We start from the raw sequence: 27,980 nt of genomic DNA on the forward strand, positions 1-27,980 counted from the left end.
ATCTCTAGACACTTGGTTCAATGCCCTTTATAGTGTAGCATTCAACTATTAGGAATTCATAAACAGTGATTTAAATTAAAAAAAAAATTATTTATGAGAGAGAGACAGAGTGCGAGTAGGGGAGGGGCAGAGAGAGAGGAAGGCACAGAATCTGAAGCAGGTTCCAGGCTCTGAACTCTCAGCATGGAGCCTGATGAGGGGCTCGAACTCATGAACTGCGAGATCATGACCTGAGCTGAAGTTGGACACTCAACTGACTGAGTTGGCAAGTGACAACAGGATACGCACCAACAATGATTTAAATTAAAAGCATTTTTAAAGTTTATTTATTTTGAGAGAGAAAGACAATGCGAGTGGGGGTTGGGCAGAGAGAGAGGGAGATAGAGAATCCCAAGCAGGCTCTGCGAGGTCAGCATGGAGCCCGATGTGGGGCTTGATCCCATAAACCGTGAGATTATGACCTGAGCTGAAATCAAGAGTCAGTCGCTCAACTTACTGAGCAACCCAGGAACCCCAAATTAAAAGCATTGTTTAAAAAAACCTTAGATCTTTGAATGAATTTGGTGGATATACTGTTTCTTTGGCTTACTATTTGCATTCTGCTCTGCTACATCATTACTGATGAAGAGTCTAAATTTATAGCCTCTAAAACCAGTTATCCTTGAAGAATAATGTTTGTCTTTTGTTATATGTATCAGATTCCAGCTGGGCTTTATTTGGAAAATGATAGAACATATCTGATAAATTGATGCTTTTGTCATTTTTAATTGTCCCAATAGGAAAGTTGATGCTTGGGTTAAATTCAGGAGACAGGAAAATGTGCAGTGTCAGGACTAGATGAGAATCTTAGAGGGCATTTTACCTTTTCCTTTCTCTATACTGGACCTTGAGGCCCAAAGTGAAGGGTATGTCCTAGTTAGACAGTGGTAGAGCTTAGGATCGAACTTAGGTTTTCTGACTCCCACTTTATGTACTTTTCACTGAGCAATACTCTTTCGAAATACTGCTATGAATATTGCTTTGTTTTCCTAACATCAGTGTCTAGTCTGGTTTTGGGCATTGCTTACAGCTGGATTTTGTCCCAGGGAAGACTAGGAAAATGAGGTAGGGAGATAGGGAGAGTGTTTGCTGTAGAGCTGAGGAACCCTATTCTTTGGCTTGCCCAGACAGGTCAGATTTGGTCTATTCTGGGACTTGACATGACTGTGCCCTACATGATGATTATGGAACCACTTTTGTGGGTTAGGCCTACATTGGAAAATTTATGTGGGCTGTGGGTTGGGTCCTATGGTGTTTTTCTCCTAACACTCAAGTCTTTTGAGATGCATCCAGTAATATCTGCCAAGCCACTCAGATGGCGAACATTCATTTGGAGACTAAAATCTGGCTAAGAATGAAACTGCCTTACTTTGTTGAGTTGGTTTCTTTGGAGCCTTTAAATAGAATTTTCAAACTCATTGCAGGACTTGTGTCTTTTATAAGAATTATAAATTTCAGATTTACATAAACTTTTTTATGCTATGGGACTTCTTAGTGAGACAAGTGAGCTTTTAAATTAAAGTGAAATTGTTTCGTTTATGAAATATTCTGGAGAACTAAAACAGAAACCCTTCTGTTACAGAACTGTGCAGTGTTGTCAGTTGTTAATGCTCATATTTGTAAATAGGTCATCTTTCCTTGAAAAAGCACACAAGGTTTTCTAACTACAAATCTTTCCAGCCACAGTATTGCTACATTAAGAAATGTCAAAGATAAAAGGGAACCAAAATGATTGCCTAGACTGTTTGAATGTTAACCCTTTCCTGTAACATTGTTAACATTCATATTTCTTTATCTCTTCATATCTACTCAGTTTTAAATTATTTTAAAAATGTTATAATAAAACATAAGTATGGATTTTTATTTTCAAAAAGCAAAGCTAACTTATAAATAGGGTGACCATATGTTCCAGTTTGCCCGGGACATTCCCTGGATCATACTAGTTATCCTGGCATAATTATTAATAGTTCTTCCTTTACTCTCAAAGGTGTCCTGTTTGGGTGATAAATTATCTGGTCACCTACTTATACACTGTAATAATTTTGTTGTAGTAGATTTTGGTCATTGAAATGTTACTTGAAATAGGACCATACAAGAATGGAATATTAGCCTTTTGGGGGGGGGTATATTTGGATATTTTTCATTGGTCAGGTATTTTTATTGTCCTGAGAGTTCTGGATGTCTAAATCTAGTATTTTAAACATGAAAGCATAAGATTTCAAGTTGGGAATCATTTATTTGTTGTCTGACTTTTGGCAGCCTTTAAAACGTTTTAAACCTCGTGTTCTTGTTAAACAGAGGTAATTGCAATACCTATCCTATGGGGTTATTGTGGAGATTTAAAGACACTAACATAAAAAAAAAACAAAGACAACATATAAAAATGCTTAAGCTCTAAATAACTATGTTAGCCTTGTCACATATGTGCTTCTGAAAACTGAATTTAAAACGAACAATTTTGGGGTGCCTGGCTGCCTTACTTGGAAGAGCATGCTGCTCTTGATCTTGCGGTTGTGAGTTCAAGACTCACGTTAGGTGTAGAAATTACTAAAAAAATAAATAAAATGAACAATTTTTATCTAGATTAAGGGAATTTACTATTTAATAGAGCAAAGACAATCTGTAGAAGTGTTTTACTGTAACAGGAACAGGGACTTAATAGCAGTTGAAGATATATGTGTGGGTTTTTTGGAAGGAAAGGGCTGAAATTTCAACATATTTGTATGCTGAAAAGAATGATGCCATAGGAAGCAAAAAAACAGATGATGCTGGAAAGAGGGAAGAGATCATTTCTTTCTTTTTTTTTTTTGTCAAAAAGAGATTTATGAAATAAGTGTATCATTAGGGAAGTCTATAAACTTTATTTTTTATTTTTTTTGTCAAAAAAGAAGAGCTTTATTAAATAAGTTACTGTATCAGAGATCATTTTCTTGAGAATGCAAGGAGGTGTATTCAAAATACAAATGCAAGGATTGGCCTTACAGAGCCCAAGGGACACAAATATTTCCCTAGTCTATTCACTTGGCTAGTGAAAAAAAAAATGCCAACAAAATAATTTATATACAGTAAAATCAATGATCATAAGTTCACTGAATTTTGAATATGAATGTATATATTCATATTCATATAAATACAACTCAGGTCAATATATAAAACATCTTCATCTCCCCTGCCTCTTTTCAATTAATCCTGTTATTTCCTGTTGCATCCAGACAACCATTTTCTATCAGTAGTTACTGGTTTGCTTGTTGTAGAACTTCATGTAAATGGAATTATACAGTAAGTACTATTTGTGTCTCTTTACTTTTATCTGTTTACTTTTGTTCAATAATAATTTTGAGATTTATCCATTTTGATGTGTATATCAGTAGTCTGTTCCTTTTCATTACTGAGTAATATTCCATTACATGGAACTGTTGGTGGACTTTGGGTTGTTTCTAGTTTTTGATTACTCTAAATAAAGTTGCTGTGAACATTTTTGTTTAAGCCTTTGTCTAGACTTGTGTAAATACCTGGGTGTGGAATTGCTGTGTCCTAGGATAAATGTCTGTTTAACTTCAGAAACCACCAAACTACTTTTAAACCACTTTTTTAAAATGGAAAGCTAAACACATTTGACATTCCCACCAGTGGTGTTATAAGACTTCCAGTTATTCTATATTCTTAACAATGTTTGGCATTTTTTATTTTAGTCATTCTGGTGGGTGTGTAGTTACAGTTCATTGTGGTTTTAGTTTGCAGTTCCTTGATGGATAATGATGTTGTGATTGTACACTGTTTGCTTATCTTTTCTTTTGAACTGCCAGTCATTTCAAGTCTTTTACCTATATTTTGACTCAGTTGTCTTTTTGTTGCTGATTTGTAGTTTTTATATTCTGGATACAAGTTATTTGTCAGATTATATATACACACACTCTTAAACACACTTTGATATGTAGCAGATGTTTTCTCCCCATTTTGAGCCATGCCTTTCCATCTTTTGGGAGCAGAAGTTTTAAATTTTGATGAAGTCAAATTAATTGATTTGATTTATTTGTTAGTTATTACCTATTGTGTTCTTAGAAATCTTTCCTTATCCCTGTCACAAAATTGTGAAACTATTCTGTTATGTTTTCTTCTAGAAGCTTTATAATTTTAGTTTTCACATTTAGGTCTATGATCCATCTAAAACTAAATTCTTGCTATGGTGTAAGAGTATCTCAAAAAAGTCCTCAGTCAATTGATTAAATTGGTGTATGTTTTTCCTAGGACTTACTATTCTGATCCATTGAACTGTTTGTATATTGCTCTGCTGGTGCCCCCTGTCTTAATTATTGTAATTTTGTAAGATTGATATGGTTTCTTTAAATTTTTTTACTGAATTCAGTAATGAAGCTATCTGGGTCTGAAATATTTTTTTGGGTAAAACAGTAGAAAATCTTAAATTACAAATTCACTTTCTTTAACTGATATGTAATTAGTCAGATTTTCGATTTTTTCCTGTGTCAGTTTTGGAAAGTTGCATTTTTAAGGAAATCTGTTCTAATTTATTGAGTTATTTACACAGTTGCTCATAATATTTCCCTAGTATTCTATTATTGCGTGTAGGGGGGAGATCAGTCTTACAAGGGTTTACCAATCATATTAATCTTTTTTAAGACCCAGATTTTGGTTTTGTTAAATTTAAATTTCTGTTTTGGTAATATGCTTTCTATTTCATTTATCTTTGGTCTCATCTTTTTCCTTCTACTCTTTTGGAGTTAATTTGCTCTTTTGCTAGATTTTTTTTGTTTTGTTTTGAGTCAGAAGTTTAGATTATTGATTTTAAACCTTTCTTGTTTTCTAATATATGTACTTCATATATGAAATTTCTCCCACAAAGTACTTCTTTGATTACATCATACAAATTTTGATGTGTGTTCAATTCAAATTATTTTCTAATTTTTATTGAGATTTCTTGAATCCACAGGTCATTTAGAAGTTAGTTTCATGGCCTAGCTTATAGTCTGTTTTGCTGAATGTTACATGTGTTTTCAGTCTTTAATTTCAGTCAGCAGTATTTTGAGGTTTTCAGTGTAGATGTTGTGCACATTTTTCATTAAGTAAATAAATATTATGGTTACTGGGTATAGTGTCCTATAAATACCAGTTAGGTCAAGTTTAATTTGTTTACTTAATTGTTATTAACTGTTATTTAATTGAGATATAATTCACATACCATAAAATCTACCATTTTAAACTGTACAGCTCTTCGGGGTGCCTGGGTGGCTCAGTTGGTTGAGCGTCTGACTTCAGCTCAGGTCATGATCTCACAGTTTGTGGGTTTGAGCCCCGCATCAGGCTCTGTGCTGACTGCTTGATCACAGCTTGGAGCCTGCTTCAGATTCTGTGTCTCCTTGTCTCTCTGCCCCTCCCCCCTCACACTTTGTCTCACTCTGTTTCTCAAAAATAAATAAATGTAAACTGTACAGCTCAGCGTTTTTTAATATATTTACAAGGTGGTACGACTATTACCACTATCTAATTCCAGAACATTTTCATCACCCGAAAACTAAACCTCATACTTGTTAGCAGTCACTCTCCATTTTTTCTGTCCGTCCCCTGGCAATTCACTAATCTACTTTGTCTTTGTGGTTTGCCATATTCTGGACATTTCATAAGTGAAATCATAATATTTGGCCTTTTGTGTCTGGCTTCTTTCATGGAGTATAATGTTTTCAAAGTTCATTTATGTTGTTGCATGTATCAGTATTTCATTCCTTCTTATGGCTGAGTAATCTATAGTATGTATATCCTACATTTTATCCATCTTTTGATGGATATTTGTATTTCCACTTGAGTATTATAACGCTGCTATAACCATTCATGTATAAGTTTTTGTATTGTCACATGTTTTTATTTCCCATACTTAGAAGTGGAATTGCTGGGTCATATGCTAAGTTAATGTTTACTTTTTTAAGAAACCGTCCAACTCTTTTTCAAGCTAGCTGCTCATTTCCAACAACAATGCACAAGGATTCCACTTTCTCCACTTGTTGCCAATACTTGTTATTGTCTCCCAATCTTTGCTGAGAGGCTCTGTGTGCTTGTTGAGGCATACCTTTTAACATTCAGGCAGGCTTACAACTCTGCCATAATCTTTATTTCCTGCTTGTGCAGAGACTCATGGCTCAGAGATGATTGCTTAGGACCTTTTCAGGTCTTGAGCACGCCACAGCTCTGGGCACATGTGCATAGCTTTCTAGGTCCTCAGGAATATTCAGAACTTTTCAGAGCCTTTTGTGGATGTCTCATGCCTCCACTTTTCCTTTTAACTTTTTTGGTTAGCTTCTTTTGTGTGCCAACTGCTTCAGACAGCTGGGAGGTTAAACAATTGCAGCTGATTGTTTTTGACAAATGCTCCTGGGGAAAAGGGTTTTAGAGCTGGGCAAGCTCGGAGTCAGGTCAAATAATGAGAAGCCTCAGGAGTGGGGTTTTTCAGGGAACTGCCAGTAAGCTTAAATAATAGCAGTTCTCTGAAGATAGGGCTTTGAAAGAGCTCCAGTCCTGTTCGGACCTGTCTAGCAGCTGCTAGGCTCCTGGTTTTCACTGTGTGTGTGGGCTTTTGCTTTTTAAGGCTACCATGGAGCTGGGAAGAGGGGAATGGGAATAGGGCAAGTTAAAATGGCACAAAACTTGCTGTTTAAAAAAAATTTTTTTAATGTTTTATTCTTGAGAGAGAGAGAGAGAGAGAGAGACAGACAGACAGACAGACAGAGACAGAGCATGAGTGGGGGTGGAGCAGAGGGAGAAAGGGACACAGAATCCAAAGCAGGCTCCAGGCTCCGAGCTGTCAGCGCAGAGCCCGACGCGAGGCTCAAACTCACAAGCTGTGAGATCATGACCTGAGCTGAAGTCGGATGCTCAACTGACTGAGCCACTCAGGCGCCCCCAAAACTTCTGTTTTAAATGAGATTTGGCCTTTTTTAGAAAATGCCCCCCAGATTATTGTAAGCCTTTGGTTAGTATTTAAGATTCTGAAAAAGTTGATTTTGACATTTTTTTGCCAGTGTTCTTGTCGCTTTTATGGAGAGACAATTTTTGGAGGCTCTTATTCTGCTATTCCTCATGATGTCATGATGAGGACATTTTAAGCTTTTTTGTTATTGTAATTTTTTTAATATACTTTTCCTTTTTGTTATTTTAAACTTTTTAAATATACTTTTTCTTTCTTTTGAAATACTTTAAGACTCACAAGAAGTTGCAAAAATAGTACAGAGAGATCCTGTGCACTCTTCACCCTTAATGATACAGGATAAGTTGACCACAGATATTACTAGAATGTTATCAGTTTTCACACATACTGTTTTTTTATTGGTGTGGTGGTGGTGGTGTATAGATCTGCGAAGTTTTATCATGTCGAGATTAGTGTAACCATTAACATAGTTAAGGCACTAAACTGTTGTATCATCACAAAAAACCTGTTTTGTGTTATCCCTTTATGGTCACCTCCCCTCAACCTTAGCCCCGGCAGCTACGAATCTATTCTTTAACAATGTAATTTTTCTCACTTTGAGAGTGTTATATAAATGGAATCATACAGTATGTAACACATAAATAAGGCTTTTATATTCACTCAGCATATGTCTTCGAAATCCATCCAAATTGTATCCTAGTTCATTTCTTTTTATTACTGAGTGTTAGTCCATTGTATGGGTGTACCACAGTTTACCTACTCACTTGTTGAAGGACATTTGGTTGTTTCTAATTTTTTTTTACTATTACAGATAAAGCTGTTATGAACATTTGTGTACAGGTTTCCGTGTGAACTAAGTTCTCATTTTTCTAGGATAAATATCTAATAGTGTGATTCCTTTCTTATTTTTGTGTTTTACCAATTACTGAAAGAGGGGTGTTAAGATTGTGTATTTATCTAATTTGTTTCTGTCAAAAGTTTTTTTCCCCCCAAGTATTTGAAGCCATTTCTTTTCTTGATGAAATGACTTATTTGTTTGAAATCCTTTTTATAGGTGATACTCCTTGTTTTAAAGTCTACCTAGTCTATACAGCATAGGGAGTAAAGTTAATGGTATTGTAGTAGCATTGTATGTAGACAGATGGTAGCTACACTTGTGAGCATAACGTACAGAGTTGTCAAATCATTATGTTGTACACCTGAAACTAACGTAATGTTGCATGTCTACTATACTTTAATAAAAAAATAAAATCTACCTTGGCTGATACTAATATAGCCACTGAAGTTTTCTTATAGTGTTCACATAGTATATCTTTCTATTCAGTCTTTTATTGTCAAACTCTCTGTGCCTTTATATTTAAAGTGTATCTCTAGTAAATAACATTTGTTTTTAATCCAGTGTGATTATCTTTTAGTTGGAGTATTTGATCCATTGACATTTAATATAATTACTAATATGGTTGGTATTAATAATGTTTTCCAATTATCCTTTATGTTGTTTTGCCTTTCATGCCTTTTTTTTTCTAAGTTGAGTATTTTATAGTTTTTCATTTTATATCCTCTATTGGATTTTGTTGTATTATCATTTAGTGATTGCTGTAGGGAACACAACATTCCTTTTTAACTTATTATAACCTGTCTTGAATTAATGATCTGTCATTTCACCTTTAAAGTCTAATTTTACTCTAGACTCAGTCTTGATCTTTGGGAGCCTGAGAAAAGCAGCAGTCTATTGATAGAAAAGGTCAGAGCGTAGAATTGCAAAATTGCTCAAAGCCCTTGTGATTATCATATGCTAGCCATTGAGAAGACAAATATGATTAAGATTTAAAAAATTATTTTACCTTTTATGTCTCGCTGGTTGAGATCAATTAGGATAAAATACAAAGTAACCCCTAAAATCAATTAAAAAGTTTATCAAAGAACTTATAGAACCTAGGGGGAGAGAATGAATAAAACTTTGGGAGGAAGGGCAGCAGTACTTAACACAGAACTCCAGAAGCTATCATCCATACTGTGAACATCAACTTGTGCAGCTTTACATGAGAACCTTTTGGTAGGAGTTAGGCAGAGAAGATTTTCTAAAAGGTTGCATATGAGAAAATTTTAAAAAGATGAATGGGAATTTGCTAGGCAAAAGAAGTAGGGGAAGGACTTTTAGTCAGTCTTTCTTGGGGAACAAGTGAAGTGTTATGATCAGCAAATAGATTGTGTGTATTAGAATGGTAAGTGATAAAGTTAAAGACACACTGTATTTCAGTGCTTTTTTTAAATTTTAATTTATTTTTTTATTAGAGAACACATGTGAGCGGGGGAGGGGCAGAGGGAGAGGAAGAGAGAGAATTCCAAGTAGGCTCCATACTGAGACAATGTGGGGCTCCATCCTGTGACCCTGGGATCACAACCTGAGCCAAAACCAAAAGTTGTGTTTCTATTTAAGAAACTAGCCATTTTAAAGAATTAGTGTTTTTAGCAAAGTTTTAATTTGTCATATTGGAATGAAGTCATATTAGTTATATGATGATGGAGAGTAGTTTAAAGTATTTGCTTTTGGAAATAACTGTATAATTTTTGTTAAGTAATCTCTATTCCAAACATGGGGCTCCAACTTACAACCCAAGATCAAGAGTTGCATGCCTTGCTGACTGAGCCAGACCAGGTGCCCCGAGAAATAATTGTTTAATTTTAACTTACTATATGAAGACTTCTCTTATGTATTACTTTAAATTTTGTCGCTACCTCTTACACTAGCCACTCTTGCAGCAACAGGTTCCACGTGGGTTTTGGACAATTACAACCTAATAGCATTTCTCATCAGGGCCATGCTGCATAGTTTTTTAAGGGGAGATAGTAGTCACCATATAAATTCTCTCTTTTGTCCTTTAGACAGGGATCTCTGAGTCACATTTCAACTTTTCCTGAAAAGTTTGAGCCACAATCACCTATAGTGATGGGATTGAGTGATATCATCTGTAATCATGGCCAGCTCAGTAACACATCTTCATAGGCTTTTCCTCCTTTCCTGTTTCAGTCTCTCATCTCTTGCCTCTGCTTCCTGGAATCACTTTTCAAATAAGTGCCCTGTTTATAAGTCTTTGTTTCAGACTCACTTTTGGGAGAACCTATCCCAAGACACCATCTTTTTTTTTTTTTTAATGTTTGCCTGTTTATTGTATTTTTAATGTTTACCTGTGAATGTATACTTGTTTATTGTTACCTGTTTATCATAAAGTATACAGACAAATGGAAAAGATGCATAGGGCAAGTACGATGTATGGGTTTTCCAACACCACCAAGCAATTAACTCAATTCTGACACTATCTACATGGAGATAGTGTTAGATGCCACAAGTTAAGAGCTCAGTTCCACAAGATTGTCCCTTCCCACACTTCAGATTCTGGATTCAATCTGTACTTTTTTTTTTTTTAATGTTTGTTTATTTTTGAGAGAGAGACACAGCATGAGTGGGGGAGGAGCAGAGAGTGAAGGAGACATAGAATCCAAAGCAGGTTCCAGGCTCTGAGCTGTCAGCACAGAGCCCGATGCGGGGCTAGAACCCATGAATCGTGAGATCATGACCTGAGCAAAAGTCGGATGCTTAACCGACTGAGCCACCCAGGCGCCCCTCCACCTGTACTTCTGACCAACCAGTTCGAGATCAGAGATTCCCATGACCCCCTACTTGGGTTCATTTAATTTGCTAGAGTGGTTCATAGAACTCAGAGAAGCATTTTACTTACTAGATTATGGTTTATAATTGTCAGATGACAAACAATTTAGTAATGAGTTTCATGTTCTTTATTCAAGGGAAAAACTGCGTGGATTTGGAGTGTACAGTGCCTTAGAAGCAGTGGAATACTCCTCCCAAGGCATGTTGGGCAAGCGTGTATTTTGTAGAGTGTTAGAAGGGGCAACGTGGAAATGGCATCATTGGCTAGGATTGCATATCTGGCTTTATTTAGAGAGATCAAGGAACAAGCAAATAAGTATAGAGTTGTCTGGTGTTAGGGGAGTAGTGGACTGGATATATACCACGTTTCTGGTCAATATGACCATTTACAGGAACACAAAAGTTAAAAGTTATTTTTTAATGTTTATTTATTTTTGAGACAGAGAGAGACAGAGCATGAACGGGGGAGGGTCATAGAGAGAGGGAGACACAGAATCCGAAGCAGGCTCCAGGCTTTCAGCTGTCAGCACAGAGCCTGACGCAGGGCTTGACTCACGACTTGACTCACGACTCACGGACTGTGAGATCATGACCTGAGTGGAAGTTGGATGCTTAACCGACTGGGCCACCCAGGCGCCCCGGAACACAGAAGTTTAGTTTGCTGATGATGCACCCTGGGCTGGAGATGGCTCCATCTTAGGCTTAGAAATTTATTTTAACATTATAAAAGGATATAACTGAGGAAGAGCTGGAAGGAAGAGATGCATAAGCCAAGGTATGTGAGAAAGGACAGGAACTTCATGCTCTGTGAGCCCCTTTCCTCAAATCTCCAGATATGTTCACCAGTCTGGAAGCTCTCTGAAACTCATCCTTTTGGATTTATATGGAGGCTTCATTACATAGGCATAGTTGATTAAATCACTCCCTGGAGGTGAAGGGGGTCTACTAATCCTCTAGTCCCCCAAGGTTCCCCTTGGAACCACCCCCATCCTTATGTTACCTAGGAGTTTTCCAAAAGTAACCTCATTAATATAACAAAAGATACCTTTATCCCACTCCTCAGAAATGCAAGGTTTTTAGGAGCTCTTTGCCAGGGACCCAGAAGAAGGCCAAACGTGCATTTCTTATTCTAAATCACAATATCACAGAAAGGTATGGGAGTGGGGGGAATGAACTTCCGTGCACTCTTTGGGCGGTGCCACCTTCCCAGCAGTTGTGTTCACCAACCCAGAAGCTTCTACACCATCTTAATTTATTATGTTTTTAAGATTTATGTTAAAATTTTGATTGGCATCTGCTAGTATATTTATTGAGTTACTCTTGGGGAAGTAGTTTAAGTGTATAGTTTGAGAATTAGAAATAACTTTATAAGACACAAGGCAGCCTATATATGTGAATAAGTAGAATTTGTTTAAATGCATAAAACTATTACCGTCTATTGGAGATATACAAAGAAAATCTCAAATATTGGTTGAACATATTTTTTCAAGCTCCATGTTTCTATGACAGTAAAAGTAAAATCCATATAACCTTTCTCACAAAGGGAAGGAAAAGAAATCCAAGAGATCTGCCTGAGAATTAATTAAGACTTTAGCCTCAGAGGAACTTAAATTAATGGAACATGGATTCATAATGCTAATACTAACAATCTGGTCTATATTACAGCTTTATAATAAAAATGAATTATAAAATATAACAAGTTTAAAAAATGAAATATGACAATTTATGTCTAGTAACAGAAAATGAGTCTGAAATTGTAATCAACAAAATAATTTCCTTACATGTAATCAAAAGTCCAAAGAGGATATAGGTTTCAAGCGAAGCTTAATAGGTCCAACAACTTCATCAAATGACCCAGTTTCTCTGTGTCATGACTTAGTTTCCATTCTGCCCTCTGTGATGTCAGATTTACCTCAAGGCAGCCACCTGGGAACCTTGAGGTACTTAAATCTTCCAACACCTGCATTTATACTCTGGAGGAAGATGTTTTATATATGAGCATTCCTAGGAAGGAAACCTTGGCGTCCCTTTTGATTTGACTGATTTAGGTTACATGCCTATCTCTGAACTGATAAGTATGGGTAGAGAAATGCATTGTGCTGATTGGTTTAGACTTTGCTGTTCCTCCAGGTTAAGCCAGTCAGACTCACTCTCTCCATGAACTGGAGTAGGTCAGTTCCACCCAGATCTCTTTAGCCTATACCTTTGGAGTGAAAGGAGGATGACAAGGAACAGATGACAAGCACACGATTCTGGTTTGTTAGAGAATGTCTTCAAATGACCTTAACTGAATTGTAATATTATTTGGCAATAACAAGGCAAATATTATGGTTATCTAGTTTATTAACAATAAATAATAAAAGAACAAGTTTCCAGTTAAATTTTTTCCTGATCACATTTCTCCTCCTCCTCCTCCTCCTCCTCCTCCTCCTCCTCCTCCTCCTTCTTCTTTTTAAATTTTATAGAGAAGAGAGAGAGCAAGAGTGTAAGTGGGTGAGGAGGGCAGAGAGAGAGAAAGAGAAAGAGAGAGGGAGGGAGAGAATCTCAAGCAGGCTCCATGCTCAGCATGAATTCCAACTTGGGGCTCGATCCCACGACCCTGGAATCATGACCTGAGCCATAATCAAAGTCAGACGCTAAACCAACTGAGCCACCCAGGCTCCCCAACAATCGTCATTAATGATATATAAAAAATTTCTTCCAGTATTACATTTGACCAATTCAGTTCCAGTATATTCTTGCTCTGTGTGTAAATGTATTCGTATCCATTTGCATTCAGGAAAAAAAAGTTTTGCTAGACAGATAAGTTTAGGAATATAAGTTTAAACAGGGTTCTGTGATTCATTCTGCTCATCTTTTCCCCCATATTTCTTAGAGTATAGAAACCTTAGGCCCAGAGAGGGTGCATTGATTTATTAATACTATACTAAGTTTTCAAATGGAGTGCAATGAACTGTTTTGGGAATCCATGAGATGTTCAAAGGTTTGACTTCTGAAAAAGAAATATCACAATTATTGTCCTTAAAACTAAGAGGGGACAAGCTGGGGTGGAGCGATTGATATGAGGGTAGCAGGATATTTTGTGGTGTTAGGAATGTTACATATTTTGATTCTGGTGGTGGATTCATGACTGTATGCATTAAACCAAACACTAAAAAAGGGTGAGTAAAAAGAAACAGCCAAGCAGCCCAGTAACATCCCATGCTTTTTTTTTAAAAAGCAAATTCTAGGAGTTTTTATTGTTTGAATAACAATACACAAATCAGGCAGAGAAGTTTCTAATAAAATGATGGCCAAGTTTTAATGTATCTGCTTGTTGATCCTTTATCTTCTAAGTACTTAAGATATTTTCTTTTTATATTAGATTTTTTTTCTGATTATAAATGCAACTTAAGTCTGAATAGATAATTGTATTTTCTTTTAACTCTCCCTCGTTCAGCTTTCTTTAAACAGAAAAAAGGGGGCGGTGTGGCGCCCGTGTGACTCAGTCAGTTAAGTGTCTGACTTCGTCTCAGGTCATGATCTTGCGGTCTGTGGTTTTGAGCCCTGCATTGGGCTCTGTGCTGACAGCTGAGAGCCTGGAGCCTGCTTTGGATTCGGTGTCTCCTTCTCTCTCTGCCCCTCCTCTGTTCATGCTCTGTCTCTCTCAAAAATGAATAAACGTTAAAAAAAATTAAATTTATGGGGCGCCTGGGTGGCGCAGTCGGTTGAGCGTCCGACTTCAGCCAGGCCATGATCTCGCGGTCCGTGAGTTTGAGCCCCGCGTCAGGCTCTGGGCTGATGGCTCGGAGCCTGGAGCCTGTTTCCGATTCTGTGTCTCCCTCTCTCTGCCCCTCCCCCATTCATGCTCTGTCTCTCTCTGTCCCAAAAATAAATAAACGTTGGAAAAAAAATTAAATTTATAAAATAAAAAGAGAAAGGGGAGAGAAAAAAGAACAAAGGGGCAAATATCTCTTTATTATGTATTCAGCCATAGTTGCCCAAACTGTGGTTTTAATATGATACTGCAATTCAGTCTTCTAAATCATTGTAGATTATAAGTGTAGGTTATATTTTATTCTCTTAAAGAAACTCTGGGGTACCAGTAGTATTGATATTACTGATAGTCTCCATGTGATGAAGATAGAAACTGGTTTGGAGGCAACTGGAAGAGGTCTTCAGCAAACTGGAGACCAACAGGAGATTACACAGAGGCAAATTTCATTGAAAAACCTAGAAGAATGCTTCCCACTGAGGCTGACCCAACCATGGCCACTGGTCCATTTCTTGCTGTTAGTTGGGCTTCTGTTTAAGGCATCTCTTGTGGTGGAGTTGTAGCCTTCTCTTGGTTTTGAGCTACACTGGGATCATTGTGGAACATAGACTTCTTTGAAGTCTGTTAAACGTAATTGAAAATTTCACTATCTGTGATACTCATTGTGCGGGTCTCACCACATTCAGTTTGTCCAAGGTGGGGCTTTTGGCTGGACTCCTGGAGGACTTGCTGCAACCTCCCTAATCACTTTTGGTAGTTGGGTATCTTACTAGCTAGATAAAGTTAATTATCTGTCATGTTTGTTGGGTATAGAACTTTTGTTATGATAGAACTTAAAAAAAAAAACCGGTCTAATTAGCTTTGGTCATTAGCTGTTGAATATTATGAAAAAAGGTCACATGATCTGGTTTCTTCTATTTGATCCAATTTGAAAGTCATCCTCCTTTCTAAATAGCTTATGCTACCTCTAAAATGTTGTCTGAAATGTAAAAAGCAAATCAAAGGTTTAATAAACTAGCATGTTAGGTTTATTTTTGAGGTAAAGTGAAGATACATATTTTTATATTTGTGTGCATTTTATACATCAGCTTACTTTTAGAAGTATTTCTAACTTGTGCTTGCATTTTTTTGTGTTTTTTTTTAGTGAAAATATTCTCTTTGGGATGGGAAATCCTCTTCTTGACATCACTGCTGTAGTGGATAAGGATTTCCTTGATAAGTGAGTATTAAATTCTTCGTATGTACTATGTGAAACTTATATCAAAAGAAAAACTGTTGAAGACTGGACTCTCATACTTTCAATTGGAGGAAAACTCAGGAAATTTAATGTCATTAATAGCAAGTTGCACTATAATTATTTATGAATTGACCACAGTTTTCTCTGGGAAAACTTTAGGTACATTTGTTCAATCCTGTTGCTAGTTTCACTTGAAATTAATTAACTAATTCAAGTTTATTTTTGAGAGAGAGAGAGAGAGAAAAACTGCATGCATGTGCATGGGTGCGGGGCAGAGAGAGAGGGGGTGGCTAGAGGATCCGAAGCGGGCTCTGTGCTGACAGCAGAGAGCCTGATGTCTGTCTTGAACTCACGAACTGTGAGATCATGACCTGAGCCAAAGTCACACACTTAGCTTGATTGGGCAACCCAGGTGTCCCTGAAATTTATTTTTTATTCTCTGCAAGGAAGAAGTATGTATGATTTACTTAATGATTTAGTTCCCAAATTTTTAAATTGTTATCAGTGAACTACATCTGTCATGGTGCTATAACATAAATGGGAAAAGAAATAGGATTGGAGAGGACAAGAAGAATATGCAGGACATAATTCAGAGGTGATCATTCTATATTAATTCTCCCTTAATAGTAACTTCTGATGTTTTAAATTTAGCTGAGAAATCAGTTTGTGTTTATTTTTCTGGCTGTTTGACACCATTTGGTACAAAGAAAAAATTAAGTAGTAAAAAAGGGATTTATAATGAGGAAGCAAGTTCTGTCTGTGCCCAAGGGCAACCACTTTTTTTTTAAATTGAGGTAAATTTCACTTAAAATTTATAATTTTAACACTTGTAAAGTGTGTAATCCAATGACTGCCAATACATTTTTAGGGTTGTACAACCATCACTGTTATCTAATTCCAGAACATTTTCATCACCCCAAAAACAAAACTGTACCTGAAATGGGTAATCATTTCACTATCCCTGCCTGCCCTTTCCCCACCTCTGCTCCATGCTCTGATCTCTTGGGACCTACCATTCTGCTTTCTGTTTCTATGGATTTGCTTATTTTGGCCATTGTATTTCATATAAATGGAAACAGTTTGTGGCCTTTTGTGTCTGTCTTATTTCACTTAGCGTGATGTTTTTCAAGGCTCATCCAAGTTGTAGCATGTATTAGTAACTCATTCCTTTTTGTGGCAAAATAATCCATTGTGTACACACGCACACACACACACACACACACACACACAACACACTGTATTGGTTGATGAGCACTTAGGTTGTTTCCTTTTTTGGCTGTTGTGAATCAAGCTGCTATGAACATTTGTGTACGAGTTTTTGTGTGGACATGTATTTTCATTAATCTATGGTATTGGTATCTATTGGAGTGGGATTACTGAGTCATTGTAATTCTGTGTTTAACTTTTTGAGGAACTACCTAACTTTTCTACATGGTTGCACCCTTTGATATTCCTACCAGGAATGTATGAGGATTCCATTTTCTTGCCAAAACTTGTTCTTTTCCCTTATTAATTAATTAATTAATTAATATTTATAATTTTTTTTATTTTTGAGAGAGAGAGACTGCATAAGCAGGGGAGAGTGGCAGAGGGCGGGGGTGGGGGGAGAGAGAGAGAGAGAGAGAGAGAGAGAGAGAGAGAGAGAAAGAAAGAAAGGAAGGAAGAAAGAATCTTAAGCAGGCTCCATGCTCAGCACAGAGCTGGATGCATTACTCAGTCCCACGACCCTTGCATCATTACCTGAGCCAAAGTCAAGAGTCAGATGCTCAATGAACTGAGCCACCCAGGCACCCCATTTTATTATTTTTAAATATTTTATTTTTTAAGTAATCTCTGCACCCAACATGGGGCTTGAACTCATAATACCGAGATTAAGAGTCACATGTTCCACTGACTGAGCCAGCCAGGCGCCCCTTCCTTTGTTTAAATTATAGCCATCTTAGTGGGTGTAAAGTGATATTTCATTGTGGGTTTTGATTTGCATTTTTCTAATGACTAAAGATGTTAAACATCTTTTTCATGTGCTATTCATGTGTATTAAAGTCCTTCACCCATTTCTGAATTTAGTTGTTTGTCTTTTGTTGTTGAATTGTAAGTGCTCTTTATATATTCTGGATAATAGACCCCCTTATCAGATAAATGATTTGTAAACATTTTCTCCCTTTCTTTGGGTTATTTTTGCTTTCTTTATAGTTTCCTTTGATGCACAAAGATATTTAATTTTGATGAAGTTCAGTTTATTTTTTCATTTGTTGCTTGTGCTCTTGCTGTCATAATGAGAATTCATTGCTAAATCCAGAATCACAATGTGTATGTGTTCTTTTAAACATTTTTTTTTTTTTTTCAACGTTTATTTATTTTTGGGACAGAGAGAGACAGAGCATGAACGGGGGAGGGGCAGAGAGAGAGGGAGTCACAGAATCGGAAACAGGCTCCAGGCTCTGAGCCATCAACCCAGAGCCCGACGCGGGGCTCGAACTCACGGACCGTGAGATCGTGACCTGGCTGAAGTCGGACGCTTAACTGACTGCGCCACCCAGGCGCCCCTGTATGTGTTCTTTTAATATTTGTTTTAGCACTTAAATTTAGGTGTTTGATTTGTTTTTAGTTAATTGTTTTATTAGTTGTGTGTTAAGGGTTTAGTTCCTTCTTTTGCATGTGGAAATCTGGTTATTTCAGCATCATTTGTTGAAAAGACTATTCTTTTTCCCATTGAATGCTCTTGGTACTTCTTATGAAAATCAATTGCTTATAGACTTGAGGTTTAATTTCTGGATTCTCAGTTCTTTCCACTGATCTTTATGTCTGTCCTTTTGCCATTACCACACTGTTTTCATTATTGCAGCTGATTATTTCAATAGTAAGTTTTGAAGTAATGTGAGGAAGTGTGAGTCCTCCAACTTTGTTGTTTTTTAATTTAAGCTTGTTTTGTCTATTTAGGGGGTGCCTGGGTAGCTTACTCGGTTAAGTGTCCCACTTTGGCTTAGGTTATGATCTTGTGCTTTGTGATTTCGAGCCCCTCATCCGGCTCTTTGCTGACAGCTCAGAGCCTGAAGCCTGCTTCAGATTCTGTGTCTCCTCTCTCTTTGCCCCTCTCTGCTCGTACTCTGTCTCTTTCTCTCAAAAATAAACATTAAAAAAAAAAATGTCCATTTGGAATCTTTTGAAATTCCATATGAATTTTAGAATCAGCTTATCTATTTCTGCAAAAACGGCACTTGGCATTTTGTATGGGACTGTACTGAATTTGTAGATCAGTTTTGTAAGTACTGACATTTTAACAATACTAAGTCTTTCAGTTCATGAACAGGGGATGTCTTTCCATTTATTTAGGTTGTCTTTAAGTTGTTTCAAAAGTGTTTAGTAGTTTTCAGTGTGTAAGTCTTACATTTTCTTGGTTAAGTTTAATCCTAAGTATTTCATTATTTTTGATGTTACTGTAAATAGAATTGTTTTATTAAGTTTATTTTTCTTTGTTTTTTTCCACAGTACTTGTTAGTTGTTTATTTATCAAGAGAAACTATTCCATAGTCCAATATTCATGTTTCATAGTTCAGGGATATAGGTCAGTGACCAACTTCCATGGAACCAACCGAAAGAAAGTCACTTTGCTCTCTGAAAGATACCAGCCTTCATCATTTCCTCAAAATCTTTTCCGGGAATCATAATTTCTGTAGAAATCTACATAAACCTTCTTTCTGGTTTGTCCACAGCAAACTTTTAGGAAGCTGGAACCCCCAGGGTTATAATGAATGTTGCAACAATACGAAATTACAGATGCTTAGCCAGAAGGCCTTGCATCTGAAGTTTTAGCAAAGCACTGGAAGTCACGGTATTTATTCTCCTCAACACCATCTTCAAACCCAAACTTAATTTTACTTTTGGATTATTCATTGCTAGTACATAAAAATACAACTGATTTGGTGGGGGGACAACCATTGTTAACAAATTGTATTTTTTAATGTCCTGGAAACTACCCTTATAACTCTTTTAGGTAAACTTGTATGTCAAAGGATCAGGCAAGAATTTATAAATGTGTAAATTTGGCCTATTGTAATATAATAAGAAATGGCTCAGATCATGATCCCAGGGTCATGGGATCCAGCCCTGTGAAGGACTCTGTGCTGAGCATGGAGCCTGCTTAAAATTCTCTCTTTCCCCTGCTTGCTCTCTCTCTCTCTCTCTCTCTCTCTCTCTCTCTCTCATTCAAATTTATTTATTTATTTTTAAATGTTTATTTTTGAGAGAGAGAGAGAACATGTGCAAGCAGGGGAATGGCAGAGAGAGAGGGAGATAGAAGATACAAAGTGGGCTCTGCGCTGACAACAGAGAGCCTGATGTAGGGCCCAAACTCATATTTATGTCTCTATATAGACTGATGTCTTGCCTATAGACTTGTGGGTTAATTTCTGGATTCTCAATTCTTTCCCATTGATCTTTATGTCTTTCCTTTTGCCACTACCACACTGTTTTGATATTGCAGCTAATTATTGCAGAAGTAAGTTTTGAAGTAATGTGACAGAGTGTGAGCCCTCTAAATTTGTTGTTGTCTTTTAAGATTGTTTTGTCTGTTTAGGGGGTGCCTGGGTAGCTCAGTCGGTTAAGAGTCCCACTTTGGTTGTGAGATCATGACCTGAGCCAAAATCAAGAGTCACATGCTCAACTGACTAGGCTACCCAGGAGCCGCTAAGATTTTTTATTTTTTAGGTAATCTCTACACCCAACATATGATTAGAACTCACTACCCCGAGATCACACGCTCCACTGACTGAGCCAGCCAGGCCACCCTGCATTTATTTATTTATTAAAAAAATTTTTTTTAATGTTTATTTATTTTTGAGAGACAGAGAGACCAAACATGAGCAGGGGAGGGGCAGGGAGAGAGGGAGACAGAGAATCCGAAGCACCCTCCAGGCTCTGAGCTGTCAGCACAGAGCCTGACGCAGGGCTCGAACTCACAAACCGTGAGATCATGACCTGAGCCCAAGTTGGACGCTTAACTGACTGAGCCACCCAGGCGCCCCAGGGTATTTGTTTTTAAAAGTTCATGCAAATGTGATCAGAATGGTTGTGATCTGACAGCTGTGTGCTGATACTCCAGAGAACTCAAGTCGCTTCTTTGTTTCATTAGCAGCTCATCCTAAATAAGCTGAAACTTAGTATTTTTGTTTTGAGTTTTAATTTTTAAACTTGATTTTTGACGTCAGTACTTGGAGATAAAAAGGAAGGTTTTGGATCCTAATCATAAATGTAGAGACTTTCCTATTCTTATGTTCCAGAACATTTTTTTCCAAAATACACTTTGAAAGTATTCCTTATTATTTCACTAGACTGTGTTTAATTTACATTTCAGACCATATTTAGTTAAGTGTTTTTTATATTTGAACTGTGTAAAAATAAATTTTCTGGGAATAGTTGGGTACTAAGCAAATGAATAAATATATATTTATTAGTCTCTTACACTGTGAAAACGAGTTAACTATCAAAATTTTTTGGATAGAATTTGTTTTCTGATTCTGATTTTTTAAAAAAATATCTGGCCTTGGGGCACCTGGGTGGCTTAGTCAGTTAAGTGTCCTGCTCTTGATTTCGGCTCAGGTCATGATCTCATGGTTTGGGAGTTTGATCCCCAAGTAGGTCTCTGCACTGACAGTGTGGAGCCTGCTTGGAATTCTCTGTCTCTCTCTGCTCTTCCCTTGTGCTCTCTTTCTCTCAAAATAAATAAATAAACTTAAAAAAAGGTATCTGGGGGGTGCCTGGGTAGCTCAGTTGGTTGAGCATCCAACTTTGGCTCAGGTCATCATCTCACAGTTTGTGAGTTGGAGCCCCACGTCAGGCTCAGAGCCTGGAGCCCACTTTGTGTCTCCCTGTTTCTCTGCCCTTCCCCTGCTCATGCTCTGTATCTCTCTCTTTCAAAAATAAGTAAACATTAAAAAAAGAAAAAGTATCTGGCCTTTTGAATAAAAAATACTTATCAATGTACAACTACTGCTAGTTAAAAAGTAAACTAGTACTAAAGGTTTATTGTTTTTAAGTTCATTTATTTATTTTGAGAGAGAGAGAGAGAGAGAGAGAGAGAGAGAGAGAGAGAGCAAGCAGAGGAGGGACGGAGAGGGAGGGAGAGAGAGAGAATCCCAAGCAGGTTCTGTGCTTTCAGCATGGAGCCCGACAAGGGGCTTGGTCCCATGAACTGAGACCATGACCCAAGCCCAAATCCAGAGTTGGACACTCAACCAACTGAGCCACCCAAATGCCCTAGTACTGAAAATTTTTAAGGAATAATGTTAGTCCTTTGCTGCATCTTCCACCTCTCCCCTTGCTTTTACCCTATATCCCAAAAGTGCTATTTTTCCAAAAGAAACCATTTCTAATTCTTAGCTGTTCTTTCCTGGTATCCAATTGTTTCTAAATAATACACTAATATTGCTGTATGTGATTTTTTTTTTAATTTTTTTTTTCAACGTTTTTATTTATTTTTGGGACAGAGAGAGACAGAGCATGAACAGGGGAGGGGCAGAGAGAGAGGGAGACACAGAATCGGAAACAGGCTCCAGGCTCTGAGCCATCAGCCCAGAGCCCGACGCGGGGCTCAAACTCACAGATGGCGAGATTGTGACCTGGCTGAAGTCGGACGCTCAACCGACTGTGCCACCCAGGCACCTGTATGTGATTTTTATAAGGCTGGTTGATTGGAGAGGCAAAGAATAAATGTTCCTTTAGTGTAGGGAAAGGATACAAGAACACGATTGCATTAGGAGGGTTTCCTGAACAGAGGACACAACACTCCGTGTGGAGGGGCACATTTGATCTTCAAGTTCCTGTGGGAAGATATAACCTAATCATGTTCATGCATGATAGTGGAAAGGATTTCCTCTGGGCTTCTGAGAACTTTGCTTTTGCCATTTTTTACCAGGAATTTTTATAATTTCTTGGTGTTTAATTGTTGAAGAGTCTCTGGCTACTTATCTCATTGTTGTCCAGGTTCTAGTAACTGTTAAAAACTGCTGTACATTCCTGAATGTTTACTGTGAGAGTAGGCGAATTGAAGGTTAATTTCTCATGCATACAATCTGACTAACAGTCCCAAGCTTAGGGTCTGTTTGAGGTCTGTATTACTAGGTATTTCTTAGGTTTGTCAGTTTTTATTTATTTATTAAAAAAATTTTTTTAAATTTTATTTATTCTTAAGCACTACCCCCCACTGTAGGGCTTGAACTCATGACTGCAAGATCAAGATTCACATCCTCCATCTACCAGTGGAGTCAGCCAGGAGCTCCTTGGGTTTGCCAGTTTTAGATATGTATTGACTCCCTATTGTGATAGCTAAGGATTTAGCTCTCTTTCACCTGTTACCGTTTCCTCTTCATCTTCCCCATGTTATTAAATTATGTTAAAAGCCAATAATCATTGTGAACAAAATTGTGGACTATGGTTACTTATAAAATTTTTTGTTTTTCTTCCAGTGACTTATTATATCCTGTATTCATTTGTACCATTTTCTATACACTTACTGAAAATTTCAAACCACTGTTGTTAAATCTGTCATATGCCTACTAACCTCTTCCCTTCTCCTCCCCCTCTGCCTCCTCATTTCTTAAAAATCAGTAAGGGGATGCCTGGGTGGCTCAGTCAGTTAAGCGTCTGACTTCAGCTCAGGTCATGATCTCATGGCTTGTGAGTTTGAGCCCCATGTTGGGCTCTGTCTCTCTCTCTCTCAAAAAATAAATAAACATTAAAAAAAAAATTAAAAAAAAATCAGTAAGTCTGTCAACATCTTTTTCTTTGGTGACCTCCTTTCTAGAGTTCTCCATCTTTGTGCTCAAAATGAACAGGTTGTGCTGTTAGACTTTTTTTTTGTTTTTAAGTTTATTTATTTATTTTCAGAGAGAGGGAGAAAGCGAGAATGAGCAGGGGAGGGGCAGAGAGAGACAGAGGGAGAGAGAGAATCCCAAGTAGGCTCCACGCTGTCATGCCAGATCCCGATGTGGGGCTCAACCTCAGGAACCTTGAGATTATGACCTGAGCTGAAACCAAGAGTTTCCATTTCCTCAGAGTCAGGCACTCCACTGACTGAGCCATTCAGGCGTGCCCCCACCCTTTAAAACAGCAGTTTGCCTTGAACTTCCCTCTGACTTTCTCCTGTTTCAGATTTCTTGTTTCCCATACCTTATATATGCTTAGTTGGTTTTGTGTGTGCTTGTGTGTGTGTGTGTGTGTGTATAGCATAGCCTCAGTAGCTTCCTAAGAGAAAGAGTGCATGAGTACGTGTAATTTTAATCCTTGCATATGTGTGACAATCTTTAAAAAATTTTTTCCTTTGCACCTATTGGTTGGTTAATAGGGTTTTTTTTTGTTTTTGTTTTTGTTTTGTTTTTTTTTTTGCAAATTTGAAGGCATGTGCCATTGTCTGCCATACATCAAATGCATCTCCTTCCTTTGTAGATCACTAGTCTTTTTCTCTGTGAAAGCTTTTAGTGTTTTTGTTGTTGTTGTTCCTGCTATTAGTAAATTATTATTATGTAACATTCTGTTGTGTTATGGATGTAGTCTTTTTCTCCTCTCTAAACATATTAGAGATGGTTTTGTTTGTTTTATGAAGGTTTCTCTTCTGTTTCCTGCTTTATCTCTGATTTCTGTGGATTACTCTTATTATTTACTGTGGCCTTCACAATGGAGACTTTCTTTCAATATTAGTTGATTTTTGGCTCTCTGTTCATATTAAATGGTAAGACATTAAAAACCTCATTCCATTGATTTGTATACGAAGAAGAAAAAATACAAAAGGATATGTTCTAAGCTCTAACAGTTGTGGGAGGGTAGGTTAGCTAGGGTAGGTACTTTTATTTCAACTTTCTGTACAGTTTAAGATTTTTAAAACCATTTTGAATTGCTTTTATAATTTTCTAAAAAAGCTTTGATAAAATTATCTATTGCTATGTAACATGTTACCCCCAAACTTGGCTGCTTAAAATAACAAACAAGTTTAGCATCTGTCACGGTTTCTGAGGGTCAGGGATTTGAGAGTGTGGCATAGCTGAGTCATTCTAGCTTAGGGTCTCTGGTCAAGTTGTAGTCAGTCTCTTGGCCATGGTGGCATTCATTTCAGGGCTCAACTATGGCTGGAAGATTTGATTCACAGATGACTCATTATTGGCTGTCCTCACTTCCTTAAAACCTTTTTTTTTTTCTTAAAGTTTATTTATTTTGACAGAGAGAGAGAGAGAGTTAGTGAGTGAGCATGAGTGGAGGAGGGGGTTGGTGCAGAGAGAGAGGGAGAGAGAATATCAAGCAGGTCCCATGCTATTAGCAAGGAGCCAGTGTGGAGTCCTACCCGGGCTCGAACCCATGAACTGTGAGATTGTGACCTGAGCTGAAACCAAGAATTGGATGCTCAACCAACTGAGCCACCCAGATGGCCCTCTTAAAAGCTTTTGAACTGAGGATATCCGTTTCTCATCTCATGGACCAACACATAGTAGCTGTTTGCTCTCTTACTAGTGATTTGAGAGAGGCAATCATTTTCCCTAGATGGAAACTGTAGTCTATCATTTTTGCTATCATGCTATCATTTGTGCCATATACTGTTGATCATACACACCAAGCCTGGTATAATGAGGGAGGGCACTACACGTGGATGTAAAAAACAGGAGGCAGGGATTACTGGTGGGTGACCAGAGTGTACACTTTGGTAGCTTCCAAGATGGCTCCCAGTGATCCCTTCCTCCTGGTATTCCATTGAGTAGTCTCATCCCAACTGTACTAGGACTGATCTATATAAGGAATGGCATACAGTAGGAGTGTTGGTATGCTACAGATTAGGTTGTAAAAGACTGTGGTTTCCATATTGAGTGTTCTCTCACTTGTTTGTACACACACCTCTTTCTTTCTTTTAGATTACTAATTCTGGGGGGAGCTAGCTGCCATCTCTTGATATTCAGGCACCCTATGGAGTGGGAGATAAGAGGCCTCTGCTCTACAGCCTTTGAGGAACTGAGACTTGCCAGCAACCATGTACATGAGCTTAGAAGTGGATTCTCCATCCTCTGTTGAACCCTGAGTTTACTGCAACTTTGGCTGACAGCTTGATTGTAACCTCATGAGAGACCTTGAGCCAGAATCAGTTAGCTAAGCCACTCCTGGGTTCCTGACCCTTAAAACCTGTGTGGGATAATGAGTGTTGTTTTAATCTGACAAGTTTTGGGTGAATTTGTTACATAGCTGAAGAACACTAATAAGTAAAGCAAAAAAAAATTTTCACACACACACACACACACACACACACACACACGCACCATACACATTCAAAACCTCATTGGAAGGTTGGTATGCATAGGTTGGGCTTGTTGAGTAATGGAACTTTATTGTGGCTTGATTATATTAAAAGCCTGTTTTTATGGGCTGACTACTAATATTGGTATCTGGAAGTCTATTCTCTGAGTCTGTTTAGTTTCTTTACAGAAAAGTCTTTGAAGCCTGGTTGCTTTATTCTTAGAGCTGGACAGGGTAAGGGGGCTAAAGTTACCATAATTAAGTAGGTGGTTTGATCTGTCCCTTCCTATTTGTCCTGTTTTGCCTGTTGTCTCTCATTTCAGAGATGCTTCTGTTTGGTTTCTTCAGACAATAAATCTCTAATTTATTTTAGGAATTGTAACTTGTCATGGTGAGATGGTAGTCAGTTTCCCTACTTTTAGCTCCATGCCTTATCCATTTCCTCTGAGACTTAGGGCTTCTGCTAGTAGCCTTGGCTTGCCTATCATAATGTAGCCTTTTTCTGTCGCAATTGAGATTTGTTTTTCCAGCTCTGGTAAGTTCTTCATTCGCTCTTCTTTCTCTTCTTTTCTTTTCTTTTCTTTTCTTTTCTTTTCTTTTCTTTTCTTTCCTTTTCTTTTCTTTTCTTTTCTTTTCTTTTTTCTTTTCTTTCTGATTTTATTTTTTTAAGTAATCTCTAACCGACCTGGGGCTTGAACTCACAGCCCTGAGATCGAGTTACATGCTCTATTTACTGAGCCAGCCAGGTGTCTCTCCCTCTCCTTTAAAAAAAAAAAAAATTATCATTTTTTTTAAGATTTTAATTTTATTTATTTATTTTTAAAGTTTATTTTGAGAGAGAAAGAGAGTACTTGTGCACAAATGGGAGAGGGGCAGAGAGAGAGGTAGAGAGGGAATCCCAAGCAGGCTCTGTGCTGTTAGTGCAGAGCTCCGACTCAGGGCTCAGACTCACGACCTGTCAGATCATGACCTGAGCCCAAATCAAGATTTGGATGCTTAACCAGTTGAGCCACCCAGCAATTGGTGGGTAAATAAATGATTATCTTACTTTTTTCTAGGTTCAAATCTTTTGTTGATTCCTGGCTTTATTTTTTAAGTATTTAATAATTTATATAATTTATGTGATGATCTTATAATTTCTCAAGCAAGCAGTGTTTAGAATAAAAGAGAGGGTTTTTTTTTCTTTAATTTACAATTTCCTTTGATTTTATTGGCTCTCATTTATTTATTATCTTCTGCTTTTTAATCTCTTACTTGAAAGGATGCTAATTTTTTTTTTTTTTTGTACTAGGTTTATAATTAAATATACATAGTATAAACCTTGCATGCAGGGTTTATAAACATTGATGGAGAGAGACAATTCGGAAAAGTATCTTTGTAAATCTGTTATATATACAGTAAACTCTTTGTATAAAGGAACTACATTATGTTTTTGCTATTTGATAGTATAGCGATGGATACATGTTAGGTACTTGGGAGATAGCATCTGACTGAAAATTTTTTTTTTTATGGAAAGTCCTTTTTAAAGTGGGATTTTAGGGGCCCCTGGATAGCTCAGTTGGTTGAGCATCTGACTCTTGATTTCGGCTCATGTTATGATCCCAGGGTCATGGGATTGTGCTCTGAGTTAGGCTCCACAGCTGAGCATAGAGCCTGCTTAAGATTCTCTCTCTATATATAAAATAAAAAAATTGAATTAAATTAAAAAATAAAGTGAGATTTTAAGTGTTCAGTGTTTAAAATGTGAGAATTGATACTTTCCTTTTTTGTCTTTAGATACATATTTTTTCTTTCTTTTTTTTTTTTTTAAGTTTATTTATTTATTTTGAGGGGGGTTAGGGGCAGAGAGAGAGAGAGAGAGAGAGAGAGAGAGAGAGAGAATCCCAAGCAGGCTCCTTGCTGTCAGCACAGAGCCCAATGTGGGGATTGATCTCACGAATTGTGAGATCATGACCTAAGTCAAAATCAAGTCTTTTGCTCAAACAACTGAGTCGCCACTGAGATGACTGGGTGCCACTCATAACAGATTTTTAAAGAATCAGAGCCATCATATGCTAATAGCCTTGACACACTGGAC

General features: G+C 37.4%; 1 protein-coding gene across 2 annotated transcripts in view; it reads left to right on the forward strand.

Annotated features, from left to right (window-relative positions):
- The window catches only part of ADK (adenosine kinase), a 521,304-nt gene that overhangs the window by 25,635 nt on the left and 467,689 nt on the right, over positions 1–27,980 (forward strand). For both annotated transcript variants that reach the window (XM_047825350.1, XM_047825351.1), the window contains exon 2: positions 15,542–15,616. In XM_047825350.1, the coding sequence (XP_047681306.1) occupies positions 15,542–15,616 (75 nt within the window). The remainder of the gene's footprint in view (positions 1–15,541; positions 15,617–27,980) is intronic.

This window comes from Prionailurus viverrinus, chromosome D2 (assembly GCF_022837055.1).
Source record: "Prionailurus viverrinus isolate Anna chromosome D2, UM_Priviv_1.0, whole genome shotgun sequence".
NCBI classification, from domain to species: Eukaryota; Metazoa; Chordata; class Mammalia; order Carnivora; family Felidae; genus Prionailurus; species Prionailurus viverrinus.